Consider the following 18758-nt stretch of genomic DNA (forward strand, 5'->3'; position numbering starts at 1 on the left):
TGACACCTCACTGGTCATTCTACCTCGTACAATGACGGAGGATTTGTATTCACAGACGGACAGACAGACGGACGTGCATAATTCAAAGTTTTCACATGTTTCAAAATTGGGTGAAAACAATATTAATATTCTGGCAAATATTGGTATAAATATTGATGTTATATAAATATAAATATTCTGACAACTGCCAATGTCAGATTTAACTAAAATGTCATGTAATGATTTGCGACATTCCTAAAATCCTATATGACGTCAAAATTAATGACGCACGAAAAAAGGGTTTGGGACGGAGTATACCTCCCTGACTTGGTTCACGGTATTAATACATGATTCCATAACATGGTTTTATTTAAAAACTGACAGAGGATTACCGAGATGATGTTCATTGAGTGAGTGTCGTACAATTTGTGAAGCAATGTATTGTGCCCTACTGTGTCATAGGCGGCTGTCAAATCTACGAAAGCAGCCCCTATAAATTTTTTTCGAAGATATCTTCAATGTGTTCTGTTAATGCGAGGACTTAACCAGTGCAAAATTTGCCGGATCTGAATTCTCTTATGGGATGAGATGTGGACATCTTTTTCTATTCTGGCCAGGATAGATCTCTCGTAGACTTTGAGAAAGTGACAAAACGGGAAAGAAAGAAACACAATAAGTTAAAGGTCGTAAACCCTAATGACCGTGTTAATTTTTGTATTTCTGTTTATCACAAAATATTCTTAACACGTTCGATGCGCATGTCTCTCATCGGCGACATTCGGTTTCGCTCTCCAGTGCGGTTGTCGCCAATGAGCGATATGTGTTTACTTACATGCCAACCGTTAGTGTGAATTCAGCATCTGGGAGACGTACTTATACTTCGAAAAATATACGCACCGAACTGAACTAATATGCATATTAGGGTGGGCCGAAAAAACTAAAATTATTTTTTTAAGTCGTAATACTGCGGAAAAGTTGCGAATGTATGAGACTAAAAAGGGGTAAGAATTTAAAAGATATCGGTTTATATCTTCCGTTCGCGCATGAGCCATAAAGTTTGCCGAAATTGGTAAAAAACTGATTTTTGCGATAATTTTTAACAGATTAAATTTAGCGTGGATACGTTTGTAATAGCTCATTTTCTCATTCTTAATGACCATACTAACTAAATTTAACCGTGTTATTAAAATCTCTTAACATTGTCCGTTCGCGCAAAAGGCATAAAAATAGCCAAAATGTGACAAAATTGCGTATTTCATACACGTTTAATTTTTCGTAATTAAGAGTTTAGTTGAATGAAAATAATACTCACATATACATTTTGTTGAACTTGTATTGAGAACACTTAAAATAAACACACTTTAAACACATCATTTTCAGAACTTTAGTAGGCTATTATTTAAAAATATTGTTTGTGAATTTAGAAAAAACCAAATTTTTTACGAGATACAAGTTTTCAATTCAACAATATGGTCCAATGTCCACCAGTCCATTGTCCGTCCAGTCCATCTTGTATTATTTTAACACCTTTTTGCTATTACATAGTAGAAGGCACTTTGAACTGTGATTTCTGTGTAAAGTCCGGCATTGCAGACCTTGATAACAATGTTGTTCTTATGAAGCCGTCGCGATTCTCAGCTCCGCAAACTTTTCCAGCGGCTTCTGTTACGAGTTTTACACATCGTTCTACGGCCTGTGTATGAACAGGAAATGACTTTAATATTACATCCCAGTTAGGGGCTGAATCACTCTGAATAATTAATGTTATTTCATCACCATTTATATCTTTTAATAATGGAGGAGAAGATAACTCACAGTCTAACCAATGAATTATTTCTGAATAGTCTCGACATTCAAAATTTAGTTTTGGCAGTTTGAGTATTCTAATTCTAATGTTAGATCTTGTTTTATCTAGCTGTCTAGCTTTCAGAATTCTGCGAAGTCCAAGCTCTCTTATATGTTTTCTGTTATCTTGTGTCATGGCCAACATCAAATGTTCTAGATGGGCGAAAAAAGCATTGCGCTCAATAACAGGGTCAACAACCCTGTTGACGAAATAACATTAACAACAATCCGAAATAACATCAATTATTCAGAGTGATTCAGCCCCTAACTGGGATGTAATATTAAAGTCATTTCCTGTTCATACACAGGCAGTAGAACGATGTGTAAAACTCGTAACAGAAGCCGCTGGAAAAGTTTGCGGAGCTGAGAATCGCGACGGTTTCATAAGAACAACATAATTATCAAGGTCTGCAATGCCGGACTTTACACAGAAATCACAGTTCAAAGTGCCTTCTACTATGTAATAGCAAAAAGGTGTTAAAATAATCCAAGATGGACTGGACGGACAATGGACTGGTGGACATTGGACCATATTGTCGAATTGAAAACTTGCATCTCGTAAAAAATTTGGTTTTTTCTATATTCACAAACAATATTTTTAAATAATAGCCTACTAAAGTTCTGAAAATGATGTATTTATAGTGTGTTTATTTTAAGTGTTCTCAATACAAGTTCAACAAAATGTATATGTGAGTACTATTTTCATTCAACTAAACTCTTAATTACGAAAAATTAAACGTGTATGAAATATGCAATTTTGTCACATTTTGGCTATTTTTATGCCTTTTGCGCGAACGGACAATGTTAAGAGATTTTAATAACACGGTTAAATTTAGTTAGTATGGTTATTAAGAATGAGAAAATGAGCTATTACAAACGTATCCACGCTAAATTAAATCTGTTAAAAATTATCGCAAAAAATCAATTTTTTACCAATTTCGGAACGGAAGATATAAACCGATATTTTTTAAATTCTTACCCCTTTTTAGTCTCATACATTCGCAACTTTTCCGCGGTATTACGACTTGAAAAAAATAATTTTAGTTTTTTCGGCCCACCCTAATGCATATATTCGGTCAGTATTTTCAAAATATCAAATTCATTTGTAATAGAATGTTTAAAATTCCATAAATTGGTTTGGTCGTTTGAATATTCCGAAATCATATCCCTTTTACCCATGTTGACACCTGTGTTCCTTTCTATGACCGTATCGAAAACACCACATAAAGCGGTGACGACGTTCGGGGTTCGGGGTATTACCATTTGAAGCCAGAAATTCTTTCCCCCTGCGATAAGGAATGAGATGCATTGAGACCAGAAAAGTGTGTGCACACATCGACATCGCTCGTTCGTTCCCTAATGTTTCGAATTCAACAAGTTATCGGTAAGTGGTTTTAATTACCTATATTATTAGTCCTTTATTCCCATTGTTTCCTTTTTGAATTATTTAGCAACAAACCAATTTGAATTTGTGTATTATGTATTGCGCTTATGGAGAAATTCCACTTTCTCGCAATAGAAGCTATCAGAAGGCATTAGCAGGTGTTGTAATTAGTGTTTATTGCTTGTTTTTGATTTTATTACTTGTTTCGTTCAATACCTGCTAGTAAACATACATAGAAAATTAACCACTCTTATCTTTGACAGAGATAGAGCACAGTTTAATGCTAAAGAAACAGTTAATTCACTCTCGACTTTTGACGGTTCCAATTTTGCAATCCACTCCCGAGACAAAATTTTGACTGCGCAAAGGACTAGGAAAAAAATGCTCGCGTTTTTGTAAGACTTAAAATTATCAGTCAGTTTCAAGAATATGCCAAATTTGTAATAAAATAATTATCATCGAAGTTCTTCGAAAAGTGGAAAATTAGTTTCATAAATCGTAAAATTCTTCACATACACACTTCTCAAGTTTGAAAAATCATATTAATTTAATGAATTGAAATAATTAATCCACGTATCTATCAGATTGCACTAAATATCATCTTCATCTGATTTTCATGAACTTTCTGATGCGCCGTCACCAAAATGGAACATAGAGCACAAAGGATTTTCGTGGAGTGGCCCTACTGATTGTTTAGCATTATTCGCTCCGTGCGTGACCATGGTAGGGATACACGAAACGATGCCCAGCATCCGTAGCGGCGAAATATGACAATTTTGGCGATTATTATTTGTAATATCAGTGTCATTGTTTGTATAACAAATTTTATCAAAAATGGTAAATAAATGTTGCGTAAGTATTTATTATGCTAATGATAAGCCAAAAAATAAGCGTAATTTTTATAAATATCCAGTAATGACAAATAAATTAGATAAAAGATTTAAACTAGGAGGAATAAACTCGAAAGACAGATTCACACCAAATAATGTCACTATAAAGATCACCATATTCATCTTCTTTTTTGGTTGACCGTATCGAATGGTACTCCAGTACCTTCCAGAAGAGTTCTAAAAACAACAGTTTTTTTTGTATAAATGCAGATTAAAAATCTAAAAATTAAAGAAATAACTCAGAAATCAGAAAACATCGCCGATATAATTAATTAACCTAGGAAATTTAAAAGACAATATTGTCAAAATTTCATAAATGTTAATAGTGTCAAAATTTCACAATTTATTGGAGTAAACTTGCCTGCGGTTGGACCAATTAGAAACAAGCATTATAGCGCAGTAAATTTGAATTACTCCTCCTAGTTTAAAAACTAGGATAGATTTTTCCCTTTTTGTTTCGTTTGGGGTTGAAAAGATAAATTGTGATGAATTTTTAGAAACCCAGTTTTTAATACTACATCCACTTTATACATAAATTGGAAAAATATCGTTTAAAAACTTATTATTAATAATTTGCAACTTACAATATGTATTTATCATATGGTTTACTTCAAATTGTTGCCGCCAAAAATGTCAGGTGACGACGCTAGGTGTCGCGTCAGTCATGCACGGAGCGAATACTATGGCTAAAGTTTTAACAGGCGATAAATCTCTGGAAGTCACTTTACATTAAATAATAAATTCTAATAATTAATAACTAAGATGAAATAAAAACAAACATAACTTGGTTTCAACTTAAAAAAATATATGCTTCTGTAATAATTTAAGCAGTTTATAGGCTATTATGTATTTTAGAAAGGAACTACAACGTTAACGGGGTTTTATTGTTTCATATAGTCAATGGACCTCTAAATATGAAAAACACGCGGAGTGCTACCATTTAAAGGGGTGAGTTTTTGAGGAAGGAGTGAATTAGTCCCTAGGCACAGGGCGAATTAGGGTGAGTTCTATGCACTTTTGGTACAAACACGTCTACAGGAAAATTATTCCAGGTTAAATTTACTATCAAAACATCACATTTTAATGTCAAAAATATTTTTTTTACAAAACTATATTCAAAAGAAAAGCAAGAAAAAACACGAAAGATGGCATTTTTGTTTTTTGCCCCATAACTTTTTCCACGGGGATATAGGTATAGGCATTGCTTCACAGAAAAAAAAACTTCCATCCTTCCTCTTTAAAATGACGTTTGGCAAAAGCCTCTACGATTTATAGTTTTCAAACTATAATTTTTCCTTGTTTTGGCCCATTTTCCTTGTTACTTCTCAAACATTGTTCTGTAACTTTTTTCTAAGTAGCTTTAGGTATATGAAATTTCACATTCAATATGAAGAAAAGTCAATTATCTTTAAAATGGTCTATTGTAGAAGGCTGTATAACTATTTTTAAGCAAGATAGGGATGTTCAAAATTTTATACTTTTAATGATTTTTGATATATTTTACGATGATTTTTAAATTTCTCATTATAACTTTTTTTATTGTGTATTAAGGTATATACATTGTACAATAAAAAAGAAAGCTATTTTGTTTACTTTAAAATGGCGTATCGTAAAAAATTCTAGGACTATTTTTAAACAAGATATGCTTTTTCAACATGTGACATACACATGCAATAGGTCCCACTAAGTTGGAACCACATGGAAAACGTTTTTATTATTAACTTTATGAAAAAAAATATGCTTTATAAAATGCTCTGCATAGTCTAGAACCCACGATTCAATCATCAGATATAAAATTTTATTAATAGTGTACGAGGTATGTTAAAAATATGAATTTCGCTTAACAGTAAAGCACCTTTACATTTAACAATATCGAAAAGTGTTAATAAGAAACGTTATTTGGAATTAAAAATTATGTTATAATATGCAATTATATTCTAATTGAAAAAAAAAATAAAAAAAAGTTTAAAATTTTTCTCAAATTTCGGATACCCTTGGATATCCTACGGATATCTTGTTTAAAAGTAGTCCTAGAATTTTTTGCAATATACGATTTTAAAGTAAAGAAAATAAGCTTTTTTAAACCTAAATGTATAAGAAAAAAGTCATAATGAAAAATATAAAAAATAATCATTAAAAATATCAAAAATCATTCAAAGTATAAAACCTTGAAAAAGCATAAATTGCTTAAAAATAGCCGTATAATCTTATACAATAGACCATTTCAAAGGTAATTGACTTCTTTTTATATTAAATGTACCAATGCATATATGTACGTAGAAATGCGTAGAAAAAAGTTACAGAACAATGTTTGCGAAATAATAGGGAAAATGGCCCAAAAATGCTGTGCGCGGCGAACTTTGAAAAATCCTATTTCGGAAAATATAAATCCTAGAGACTTTTACCAAACTTCATTTTAAAGAGGAAGGATGGAAGTTATTTTTCGCTGCAGCAATGCCTATACCTATATCAGTGTGGAAAAAAGTTATGGGGCAAAAAAATTGCTTTCTCTCGTGTTTTTTTCTTGCTTTTCTTTTGAATATATTTTTGTAAGAAATAATACTTTTGACTTTAAAATGTGATATTTCGATAGTAAATTTAACCTGGAACAATTTTCCGGTAGACGTGTTTGTGCCAAAAGTGCATAGTACGCACCCTAATTCACCCTGTGCCTAGGGACTAATTCACCCCTTTCTCAAAAACGCACCCAATTAAATGGTAGCACTCCGCGGTTTTCTCAAATTTAGAGGTCCATTGACCATATGAGACAATAAAATCCCGTTAACGTTGTAGTTCCTTTTAGCTCTCTTATTTTGAAAATAATCAATAGCCTATTAAAGAAAAGACAAAGAATTAAAAATCATCTCTTTAACGCTAAGATAGGATAAAAAAAAAACATTTAATAACATAACCTGAGATAATATAATACATAGTAAGCACCTCATCTAATCGTGTCATAAGACTCAATAATTTTCATATCACCTTGTCACCACTGGAGGTTTTGACATTCACTACAAGAAAGTATTAGATCGTGGTTGTAGGTTTCCACTTGTATTGTACAACTTAAAACGGATATTTGGCTTTGTATTGCAGATGCTGCTTTTTTCAACAAGGCATCCCTATCACAGTATTCATCTAAAAATAAATTAATGAAAATTAAACATACACTTTATTTTGAGCTTACAAAAACTGCTATTGCATTATTTGATGGACGCATTATAAAAACAATATGCAATACGAACAAAGATTCCTAAATTAAGCCAGATAAATAAGATTTTTCTCGTGACACATCCCCCTCCAGGCCGAAATCAAATTTTTTGAGTAGTATGGACATCTATATTAATAATCTATATGTTTCCTGCAGCCGATTTTGATGGTATACATAGTTATAAACAAATGAAGATCAAAAAACGGTAAATTTTCGCTTTTTTCGTCTATTACTAAAAAGTAAAGCATTCTAAACAAATTTGAGAATAAGAAACTCATAAATTATATAAAAAGCTTCAATATTGCGTTCGCTGAATATGTCTATCCTTATTTGTTGCTTAGAAAATTGCAAAATAAGTCATACATTTTGAGATTTTATAAATGTTCATAACTTATGTAAAAATTAAGTTAGAACCGTCTTATTATACGAAATGCTGAGACTTTTTGTGCTTAAATTATATTTTAAATTTCAAAGCAATTGTTCAAATAGTTTAAAAGTTATTTAATTTGTTTATCCCAAATTCATTTTTTTTGCAACACTATAAGTCAGAAAATTATGAGGTTACAGTAACACTTCGGACAGTTTATTAAGGAAGAACGTTTATACTATTAACTTAATTAAAACAAAATGACAAAAAGTAATTTTAAACAGTGTAAAATTATTTTGCAAAAACATGCCGATTTTTTGCTTACTTATAAACAATTAGAATAACTTTTTAACCGTTATCCGTCGAAGCCATAAAAGTAAGAAAATACATAACAACAAACCAAATCCAAGCGAAATTGAAACAGGTAACCGATTCCAACCGCTGTCGAAAGAAACAGAAGAAAATACTGGAAACGCAGAAACCAACAAAATACCAAAACCTCCATCAATATTTGTACACGGGGTACAGGATTTCAACGAGATGACAAAGCAATTAGAGGAAATAGCCAAAAAAAAGAATACCAGACATAAAGTTTAATAAACAACGTTGTCAAAATAAATTGTGAAACACCAGAAATATACCGAAAATTGGTTAAGGAGTTCAAGGAAAAAAATATTGACCATCACACGTACCAACTAAAAGAAGAACGAGCCTACAGAATCGTGATCAGATACTTACATCACTCAACCAATACTGATGACATAAAAAGTGAGCTACCTCAGTTAGGGCACAAAGTGAGAAACATAGTTAATGTAAAACAACAAAAAACCAAAGAACCACTTAATCTCTTCTTTGTAGATTTAGAACCCGCGCAAAACAATAAAGATGTCTATAATATAACAGGCCTATAGAACAGAGTAGTACACATAGAACCTCCACGAACTCAAAAAAAACAGTATAATACAGTGCATGAGATAAGAAAGAAACTTCACTATAAGAAATTTACCAAAGGAAGCAACAAAAACAACGGAGAGCATCAAAACCCATCAGCAATCTACACAAATGATATATACACAAGAAACACACAACAACTATCCAATCCACTGCCCCAGGTCTTGAGCTACGCTGAAGTAACTAAACACAACCAAACAGAAGATACAACCACTGTGTTAAACAAGTTTTTGGAAGAATTCAAGAATCTATTCAACCAACTAATCCAACAAAATAGCATGGTCCTCAACATGCTTACCATGCTTATGAACAAAATGAAATAAATGGCTAAGTTTCTTCGATTAGCCCAATGGAATGCCAACGGCCTTCCAAGCCATACAGAAGAAGTGAAAATATTTCTAGACATAAATAAAATTGACATATTTTTAATTAGTCAAACGCACTTTACGAACAGAACTTATTTTAGCATACCTAAATATAAACTATATCATACTGAGCATCCTGACGGCACAGCCCACGGAGGTACAGCAATACTCATCAAAGAAAATATTAAACATCATGAACTACTGAAGTACAAAGAAGAACACATCCAAGCAACGACAGTAAGCCTTGAAGCACTTCCATATAATGTCAACTTATCAGCTGTGTACTGCCCTCCTCGCCATAATCTAAAACGAGAACACTATGAAGAATTTTTCCAAACTTTCGGACCAAAATTCATTGCTGGGGGAGATTACAACAGCAAGCATACCTTGTGGGGGTCACGACTTATAACAACAAAAGGCAGAGAACTGGCACATGTTATACAAAATAAGAATTACTCATTTATCTCAACGGGAACACCAACATACTGGCCGACCGATCCCAACAAAAAACCAGATTTATTGGACTTCTTCATAACAAACGGTATTGGTATAACTTATACAGATATAACACCAAGCTATGACCTAACTACTGACCATAGCCCAATAATAGCAACGGTAAGTACAACAGTTATCACTAAAAAACCAAAACTCCACCTGCACAACAATAAAACAAACTGGGACACTTACCGACAAATAATTCACGATACTATCGAAATAACAACGAGGCTGAAAAAACTGGAAGAAATAGAAGAGGACTATAACAAATTTATAAACATACTACAGTATGCAGCTAAATCAGCTACCCCACAAAGTAGTCCCAACAGAAACATAAGTAATATACCTTTAGAAATAAAAAAACTGGTAGCTGAAAAAAGAAAGGCCAGATCTGCATGGCAACGAACACACACACCAGATAGCAGAACAAGATACAATCGCATCAGCAACAAATTAAAATCAAAGCTGCAAGAAGTCAAAAATGAGTCATTTACGAATTACATCACCAATATATCAAGACAAGACAACTCTATATGGAAGCCCATAAAAAGTAAGAGAAAGCCAATAACAGCATTACCTCCAATACGTAAAAATTCAACACCACCAGGACCATTGGCAAAAAGTGATAAAGAAAAGGCTGACCTATTTGCCGAGTATTTAGCAGAAGTTTTTACTCCACTAAATGACGACCAAGTACCAGAAGCGAACCAAATATTAGAAGAACCACTACAGATACAGGACAGAATAAAACTATTTACTCCAAAAAAAAATTAGAGACGTAATTGCCAACCTAAACCCAAAGAAGGCACCAGGCGAAGATCTGATAACCGCAAAAATGTTAAAAGAAATACCCAAAAAGGGCATAGTTAAACTACTGCACATATTCAATGCAATACTTAGATGTGACTACTGGCCCAAAGCACTCAAAATTGGACAAATAATTATGATACCAAAGCCTGGCAAAAACCCTCTAGATGTCTCATCATATAGGCCTATCAGCTTATTACCAACAATCTCCAAGTTGCTTGAAAGACTTATCCTAAACAGAATAAATGCAGAAATAAATCCATAAAATTGGATCCCAGATCATCAGTTCGGATTTCGACAAAGCCATTCAACGATACAACAATGCCATCGCATAGTCAACGCCATCAACCAGTCACTTGAAAATCAGCAGTACTGCACAGCAGCCTTTATAGACATGTCAGGCTTTTGACAAAGTCTGGCATCCAGGCTTGTTATGCACAATAAAAAGAATTCTCCCAGCAAGTTACTACAACCTACTGAAAGCCTACCTACACGAACGGCAGTTTAAAGTAAAAGTTAATGAAGAAGTTTCGGAATACAAGCCTATTCACTCTGGCGTACCACAATGGAGCATACTAGGGCCATTATTGTACATACTATATACATATGACTTGCCTACAAATGATAAAACAACCATCGGGACATTTGCAGACGACACTGCTATTTTTGCCAAGCATGACGATCCTATTGCAGCAACACAAAATCTCCAAGAGCATCTAAACTCACTTGAAATATGGCTGAAGAAGTGGAAGTTTAAGGTAAACGAAACAAAATCATCCCATATAACATTCACTCTCCGGACTGGAACCTGCCCACCAGTAACCATCAATCAAATAAAAATACCACAAAGTAATCAAGTCAAATATCTAGGGCTACACTTTGACAATAAACTCAACTGGAAACACTATATAACAAAGAAAAGAATGCAACTTGACCTAAAAACCAAAGAACTTTACTGGCTCATTGGAAGAAAATCCCACCTTTCAATAGAAAACAAATTGCTAATATATAAAGCAGTGATAAAGCCAATCTGGACTTATGGCATTGAACTGTGGGGCTGTGCTAGCAAATCCAATACTGTGATTATCCAGAGAGCGCAATCCAAGATACTTCGAGCAATAGTTAATGCACCATGGTATGTATCAAACCAAACTCTACACACAGATCTAAAAATTCCATATGTAACCGAAGTCATCCGAGAAAACAACAGAAAACACCACAACAAACTAGAAGACCATCCTAATCCACTACTTCATCCACTACTGCAACGTGTCCACAATAGAAGACTCGGAAGAAGCTGGCCCTCCGACCTAAGAGGTAACTGAGGAAACATCGCTGGATGTTTACCTCTCCACGTCACCACATTTACAATAATTTAATTTAATGTAAGACCAACAAATTGACTTATAGATGTTTGTTTTATATCTGATTGCCAATAAGGGGAGATAATAAAAAAAAAATGATTTTTGAATTTTTGGTATCACTCAGAAATCAAAAAAAAGAAAATTTTTGGTAAAAATTTTGTGAAAATCAACAGATTTATAATTGTTGAACAAAAAATAAGCAAAAAAAGAAAAATATCTCGACGTTGTTACCTCATGAAATATCTCAAGAAAATATGTGCAAAATATCAGGTAGATCGGCCGAGTAGTTTTTCAGTTACAATGTCCACCGCATTTGAAAAAGCATTTTTGAGAAAAATGAGTTTAAAGTTTTGACAACTGCATCTTCATCTTCTTATTTGTCTGCAAAATCGTAAAGTGATGCACATTGGAATATGTTTTTTGAATCGAGGAGTAATCTACAAAAGAGAAGGCGAACAGTTGTTTAACGTTTCTCACTACGCTCAAGCGTGCTGGCACGAAGTCGCGGCAAAGCGTGTCGGAGGTAGAGATATTCAACACGCTGTATCTCTGGTAATTTTACTCCGATTATTTTGAAATTTTCAGAGAGTATTCTTGAAAGTATGCACTTTTATTTGAAATAATAAAAAAATTAAATATTTCAAACCATACCTCCCCCCCTTAAATCTGACCGATTCGAATTCTGTAAAGAAATCTTGAAAGATTGCCTTTTTCTTGTAGATTTTAAAGAGAGCGTCCGAAAGTAAGCAAATAAAGCCAATTACGTGCCAGAATGTCTGAGGGATGTCATCTGGAGAAATAAAGATATGAGGCAGGAAGGGAAAGTATACATATATAAATCGTGTGTAAGACCGATCATGACGTACGCGATAGAAACAATATGTGACACATCAGAAAGCAAGAGGACACTGAGAACATCAGAAATGAGAACGTTAACTGGAAAAACACTAAGAGAGAGAATACCGAACGACAGAAAAAGAGATATCCGTAGCATACAAGACATAGTATGATGGGGAAGACAGAGACGACGAGAGTGGAATCAGCATGAGACTCGAGATCGACAGCAGAATGGACAGCGAGAGAATAGCCCGTATAGCCAGAGATTCAAATCCAACAGGCAAGAGACCAATAGGAAGGCCCTTTAAAAGGTAGCGAGACAGCTGGCAGTCAACATCACAGCTACGAATACAAGCTCAAAAGCGACTAAGAACCGGTCAAAAGGCGTAATATAAGAAGAGAAAGAATACAAAATTTATCAGTCTTTCAACTATTTATATAAATTTACTTACCAACAGCTAAATGCACTGATATAATATTTTTCCCGGGCGAAAGAGCCCAAGCGTGTAAACTATGTACGTGTTTTATTCCGGCTAACTTGGTTAATTCGTTTTTTAATTTTATACTATCTACAGGACTCCCTTCAAGTAAAAACCAGAACGAGTCCCTTCCAACTCTAACAGTCGTGCAAATGACTATTAATGAAAATAAAATAGTACAGATTGGATCTGCTATCTTCGCAGTTGGTACAAATTTTATTATAATGGCAGCTAAAAGTACGCCAAGACTTTGAACTAGATCTCCGAGGACGTGGATAGTTGCTGCACGCAGGTTTATATTCGACGAAGATGATCCAGAATGGGAATGTTGACTCGATAATCCATGGGAATGTGTGTGGCAGATGCCGTGAAGAATAGCACCCATTCTAAAAACAAAATAAATATTTCTATAAAAACATGCTTAATTTAGAATTACGCTAATAGTGATTGCTTCTACACCGTGTTTATAATTTTAATTAACTAAAAACAATAAAAAACTTGCCTTCATTTTTAGTGAAATCGGACTGAGATAAAAAAAATATTTACAAGATGAGAAACCATATTCTAAGATAATAAAAAGTCTAAAAAAGTTCATGATACAAAAGATGAAAAAATAAAAAAGCGTCGCACTTGCGGAGTGCCGACAGAAGTGATCACTTCTTATACAGGGTGGTTCATCTTACCCGCCTTGGTGTCTGTACGGAAACCCACTTGATATTTTAAAAAAAATTCTTCACAATAATATACAGGGCCATTAATACTACAATCTAAACATAATGTGAATTATACAGGGTGCTCCAATAAAGAGTAGTATATCAAAGTTATATTTTTTCTTATGGAATGCCCTATATATGATGACATTATCGAATTGACCTTAAAAAATAAGCTATACTTTCATAAGGGTTCCCTATACCTAAATACAGGGTGTTTTGATTTATTTCGATTTTTATAAAAATGTAAGGTTTTAGAAAAAAATAAATATCTACGAATCTAAGAATCAGTAACAAATTTCTTCTTGGATCTTAATAACTGACTATTTGGTATACTTAAGCAGATGCTTATTGCAACAAAGTTTCTTACAGGGTGGTCAAAATATGAGATTGTTCTATTAACAAATTCAAGCTGTAATAACTTACTTAATTTAAATGGAACACCCTGTATCTTACTAGTCTATCGCGTAGAAAATATACTTAGCTTTCAATTTGTATTAGGGTTTCCTATACCTATCTTTTTATAGGGTGGTCAAAATATTAGATTGTTCTATTAACAAATTCAAGCTGTAATAACTTACTTATTTTAAATAGAACACCCTGTATCTTACTAGCCTATCGCATAGAAAATTTATTTAGCTTTCAATTCTTATTAGGGTGTCCTATACCTATCTCCCTTCATTTGTTAAATATTTAAAGATTTCCTAATTTGCAAGCTTTAAAAATTAGAATTAAGTAAATATATCGTGGTTACATTATTATGTACAACACATCACCAACGCCGGCAATACACTTAGACATGATACTGTCATTAATAAAATTTTCATTGTTATCATGTAATCACACAGAGTGTTGTATTATTTTAGTTGATTTTGGCCTACATGTGACATAGAATAATATTTTTATATTAAACTGCATACCCTATATTAGATGCCGTATTCTGGATGATATTTAAAATATATTTCATTCCGTATAAGTATTTTCCATATCTTAAACCAACGGTTATTAAGTAAATTTAAGAACACCACTTCTTGTTTGAATCTTTGAATCGCAATTACAAACAATTAAATGCAATGACGAAAACGAGCCTATTGTACAAAAATATTTAAAAATGGGTATTTACAGAATAACATGGGAATTTACATTTACAGAATAACATGTGTAATTGAGAATGTTTACATGGACTTGAAGAGATTTTAAATATCTTCCATTATAAATAATAGAATATCGAATATGTCATTTAAAATAAGAACACTCTGTGTGATTAAATAATAAAAATATGAATTTTATTAACGAAAGTATCTTAACTAAGATATTTAAGTATATTGCCGGTGTTGGTGATGTGTTGTATATTATAACCACGACATAGGTACTTAATTCTAATTTTTAAAGCTTACAAATTTGGAAATCTTTAAATATTTAAAAAATGAAGGGAGATAGGTATAGGAAACCCTAATAAGAATTGAAAGCAAAGTAAATTTTCTACGCGATATGCTAGTAAGATACAGGGTGTTCTATTTAAAATAAGTAAGTTATTACAGCTTGAATTTGTTAATAGAACAATCTAGTATTTTGACCACCCTGTAAAAGATAGGTATAGGAAACCCTAATATAAATTGAAAGCTAAGTATATTTTCTACGCGAGAGACTAGTTAGATATGGGGTGTTCTATTTAAAATAAGTAAGTTATTACAGCTTGAATTTGTTAATAGAACAATCTCATATTTTGACCACCCTGTAAGAAATTTTATTGCAGTAAGCATTTGTTTAGGTATGCTAAATAGTCTATTATTAAGATCCAAGAAAGAATTTGTTACTAATTCTTAGATTCGTAGATATTTATTTTTTTCCAAAACCTTACATTTTCATAAAAATCGAAATAAATCAAAACACCCTGTATTTAGGTATAGGCAACCCTTAAGTATAGCTTATTTTTTAAGGTCAATTCAGTAATGTCATCAGATATAGGGCATTCCATAAGAAAAAACATAACTTTGATATACCACTCTTTTTTGGAGCACCCTGTATAATTCACATTATTTTTAGATTGTAGTATTAAAGGCCCTGTATATTTCCGTGAAGAAATTTTTTTTTAAATATCAAGTGGTTTTCCGTACAGAGACCGAGGCGAATAAGATGAACCACCCTGTAGATTCGATTAAATTCGATTTATTTTATTTAATTTTATTAAATTTTATCTAATTTAATTTAATTTATTTGATCTTCTATAATTTTATTTAATTTTACTTAATTTTATGAAATATATGTATGTATTTTTATTTTATTTTATATAATTTTATTTAATTTTATCACTTTTATTTCATTTTTTTTTCAATTTTATTCAATTTTTTCAATGTTATTTAATTTTTGTATTTTTGTTTAATTTTTTTAATATTATTTCATATTAAGTTATTCTTAAAATGTTATTTTTTGTGTATTTTATTTAATTTTATTTAATTAACACCTATAGGGTTGAAACCACCCCGAACACTGTAAATAATAGAAAATTCTGAATCTATATATAATTTTAAGATAGAAAAATGTTTCGCACTATATTTTTCGAAAAAACTGAACGCATCAACCCCTACAGGGTTAAAACTAATTTGAAGCCAGTCAAGAATTGAAAATTCGGAATTTATATTTAGTTTTAGTCATTTATTTTATAAAAACATGCACCACTCTATTTTTTTGTTTCGAAAAACTGAGCAAATCAACTCCTATTGGATTGAAACCATCCCCAACGCAGTCAATATCAAATTCTGGATCCATACTTTGTTTTACTAAAAACGTGTATTTTTTTTGAGAAAATTGAAATCACCCCATATGGTTGAAACCACCCCGAAGCCAGCCAAATAATCAGTTTGAAAAATAAAATTATTTCATCAACTTTTAAAAGAATAATAATAAATTCAAGTGGTTGTTCAGAAAAGACAGGATCACAGAATAGAAAACAATTATTTGTTCTGTGACGTAATTAAAACAATGAAAAACGAATAGGGATTTTCATTCAAAGTCATTTGTTTCGAACTTTTGTCATGTGTCACATAATATTAATATATCATGTAATCACACAGAGTGTTGTATTATTTTAGTTGATTTTGGCCTACATGTGACATAGAATAATATTTTTATATTAAACTGCATACCCTATATTAGATGCCGTATTCTGGATGATATTTAAAATATATTTCATTCCGTATAAGTATTTTCCATATCTTAAACCAACGGTTATTAAGTAAATTTAAGAACACCACTTCTTGTTTGAATCTTTGAATCGCAATTACAAACAATTAAATGCAATGACGAAAACGAGCCTATTGTACAAAAATATTTAAAAATGGGTATTTACAGAATAACATGGGAATTTACATTTACAGAATAACATGTGTAATTGAGAATGTTTACATGGACTTGAAGAGATTTTAAATATCTTCCATTATAAATAATAGAATATCGAATATGTCATTTAAAATAAGAACACTCTGTGTGATTAAATAATAAAAATATGAATTTTATTAACGAAAGTATCTTAACTAAGATATTTAAGTATATTGCCGGTGTTGGTGATGTGTTGTATATTATAACCACGACATAGGTACTTAATTCTAATTTTTAAAGCTTACAAATTTGGAAATCTTTAAATATTTAAAAAATGAAGGGAGATAGGTATAGGAAACCCTAATAAGAATTGAAAGCAAAGTAAATTTTCTACGCGATATGCTAGTAAGATACAGGGTGTTCTATTTAAAATAAGTAAGTTATTACAGCTTGAATTTGTTAATAGAACAATCTAGTATTTTGACCACCCTGTAAAAGATAGGTATAGGAAACCCTAATATAAATTGAAAGCTAAGTATATTTTCTACGCGAGAGACTAGTTAGATATGGGTGTTCTATTTAAAATAAGTAAGTTATTACAGCTTGAATTTGTTAATAGAACAATCTCATATTTTGACCACCCTGTAAGAAATTTTATTGCAGTAAGCATTTGTTTAGGTATGCTAAATAGTCTATTATTAAGATCCAAGAAAGAATTTGTTACTAATTCTTAGATTCGTAGATTTTTATTTTTTTCCAAAACCTTACATTTTCATAAAAATCGAAATAAATCAAAACACCCTGTATTTAGGTATAGGCAACCCTTAAGTATAGCTTATTTTTTAAGGTCAATTCAGTAATGTCATCAGATATAGGGCATTCCATAAGAAAAAACATAACTTTGATATACCACTCTTTTTTGGAGCACCCTGTATAATTCACATTATTTTTAGATTGTAGTATTAAAGGCCCTGTATATTTCTGTGAAGAAATTTTTTTTTAAATATCAAGTGGTTTTCCGTACAGAGACCGAGGCGAATAAGATGAACCACCCTGTAGATTCGATTAAATTCGATTTATTTTATTTAATTTTATTAAATTTTATCTAATTTAATTTAATTTATTTGATCTTCTATAATTTTATTTAATTTTACTTAATTTTATGAAATATATGTATGTATTTTTATTTTATTTTATATAATTTTATTTAATTTTATCACTTTTATTTCATTTTTTTTTCAATTTTATTCAATTTTTTCAATGTTATTTAATTTTTGTATTTTTGTTTAATTTTTTTAATATTATTTCATATTAAGTTATTCTTAAAATGTTATTTTTTGTGTATTTTATTTAATTTTATTTAATTAACACCTATAGGGTTGAAACCACCCCGAACACTGTAAATAATAGAAAATTCTGAATCTATATATAATTTTAAGATAGAAAAATGTTTCGCACTATATTTTTCGAAAAAACTGAACGCATCAACCCCTACAGGGTTAAAACTAATTTGAAGCCAGTCAAGAATTGAAAATTCGGAATTTATATTTAGTTTTAGTCATTTATTTTATAAAAACATGCACCACTCTATTTTTTTGTTTCGAAAAACTGAGCAAATCAACTCCTATTGGATTGAAACCATCCCCAACGCAGTCAATATCAAATTCTGGATCCATACTTTGTTTTACTAAAAACGTGTATTTTTTTTGAGAAAATTGAAATCACCCCATATGGTTGAAACCACCCCGAAGCCAGCCAA

At 31.7% G+C, this 18758-nt stretch overlaps 1 protein-coding gene across 3 annotated transcripts in view; it reads right to left on the reverse strand.

The window, feature by feature from the left end:
* LOC114339548 (zinc transporter 2) overlaps positions 1–18758 on the reverse strand; it is a 151645-nt gene that overhangs the window by 1962 nt on the left and 130925 nt on the right. For 2 of the 3 annotated variants that reach the window (XM_050655549.1, XM_050655551.1), the window contains exons 5-6: positions 12945–13357; positions 6979–7233 (exon numbers count right to left, since the gene is read on the reverse strand). In XM_050655549.1, coding sequence (XP_050511506.1) covers positions 7085–7233; positions 12945–13357 — 562 coding nt within the window. In that variant the 3' untranslated portion in view covers positions 6979–7084. Of the gene's footprint in view, positions 1–6978; positions 7234–12944; positions 13358–18758 lie in introns of those variants that run through there. The other variant, XM_050655550.1, reaches the window with a different exon arrangement.

Source organism: Diabrotica virgifera, chromosome 7 (assembly GCF_917563875.1).
Source record: "Diabrotica virgifera virgifera chromosome 7, PGI_DIABVI_V3a".
Classification (NCBI taxonomy): Eukaryota; Metazoa; Arthropoda; class Insecta; order Coleoptera; family Chrysomelidae; genus Diabrotica; species Diabrotica virgifera.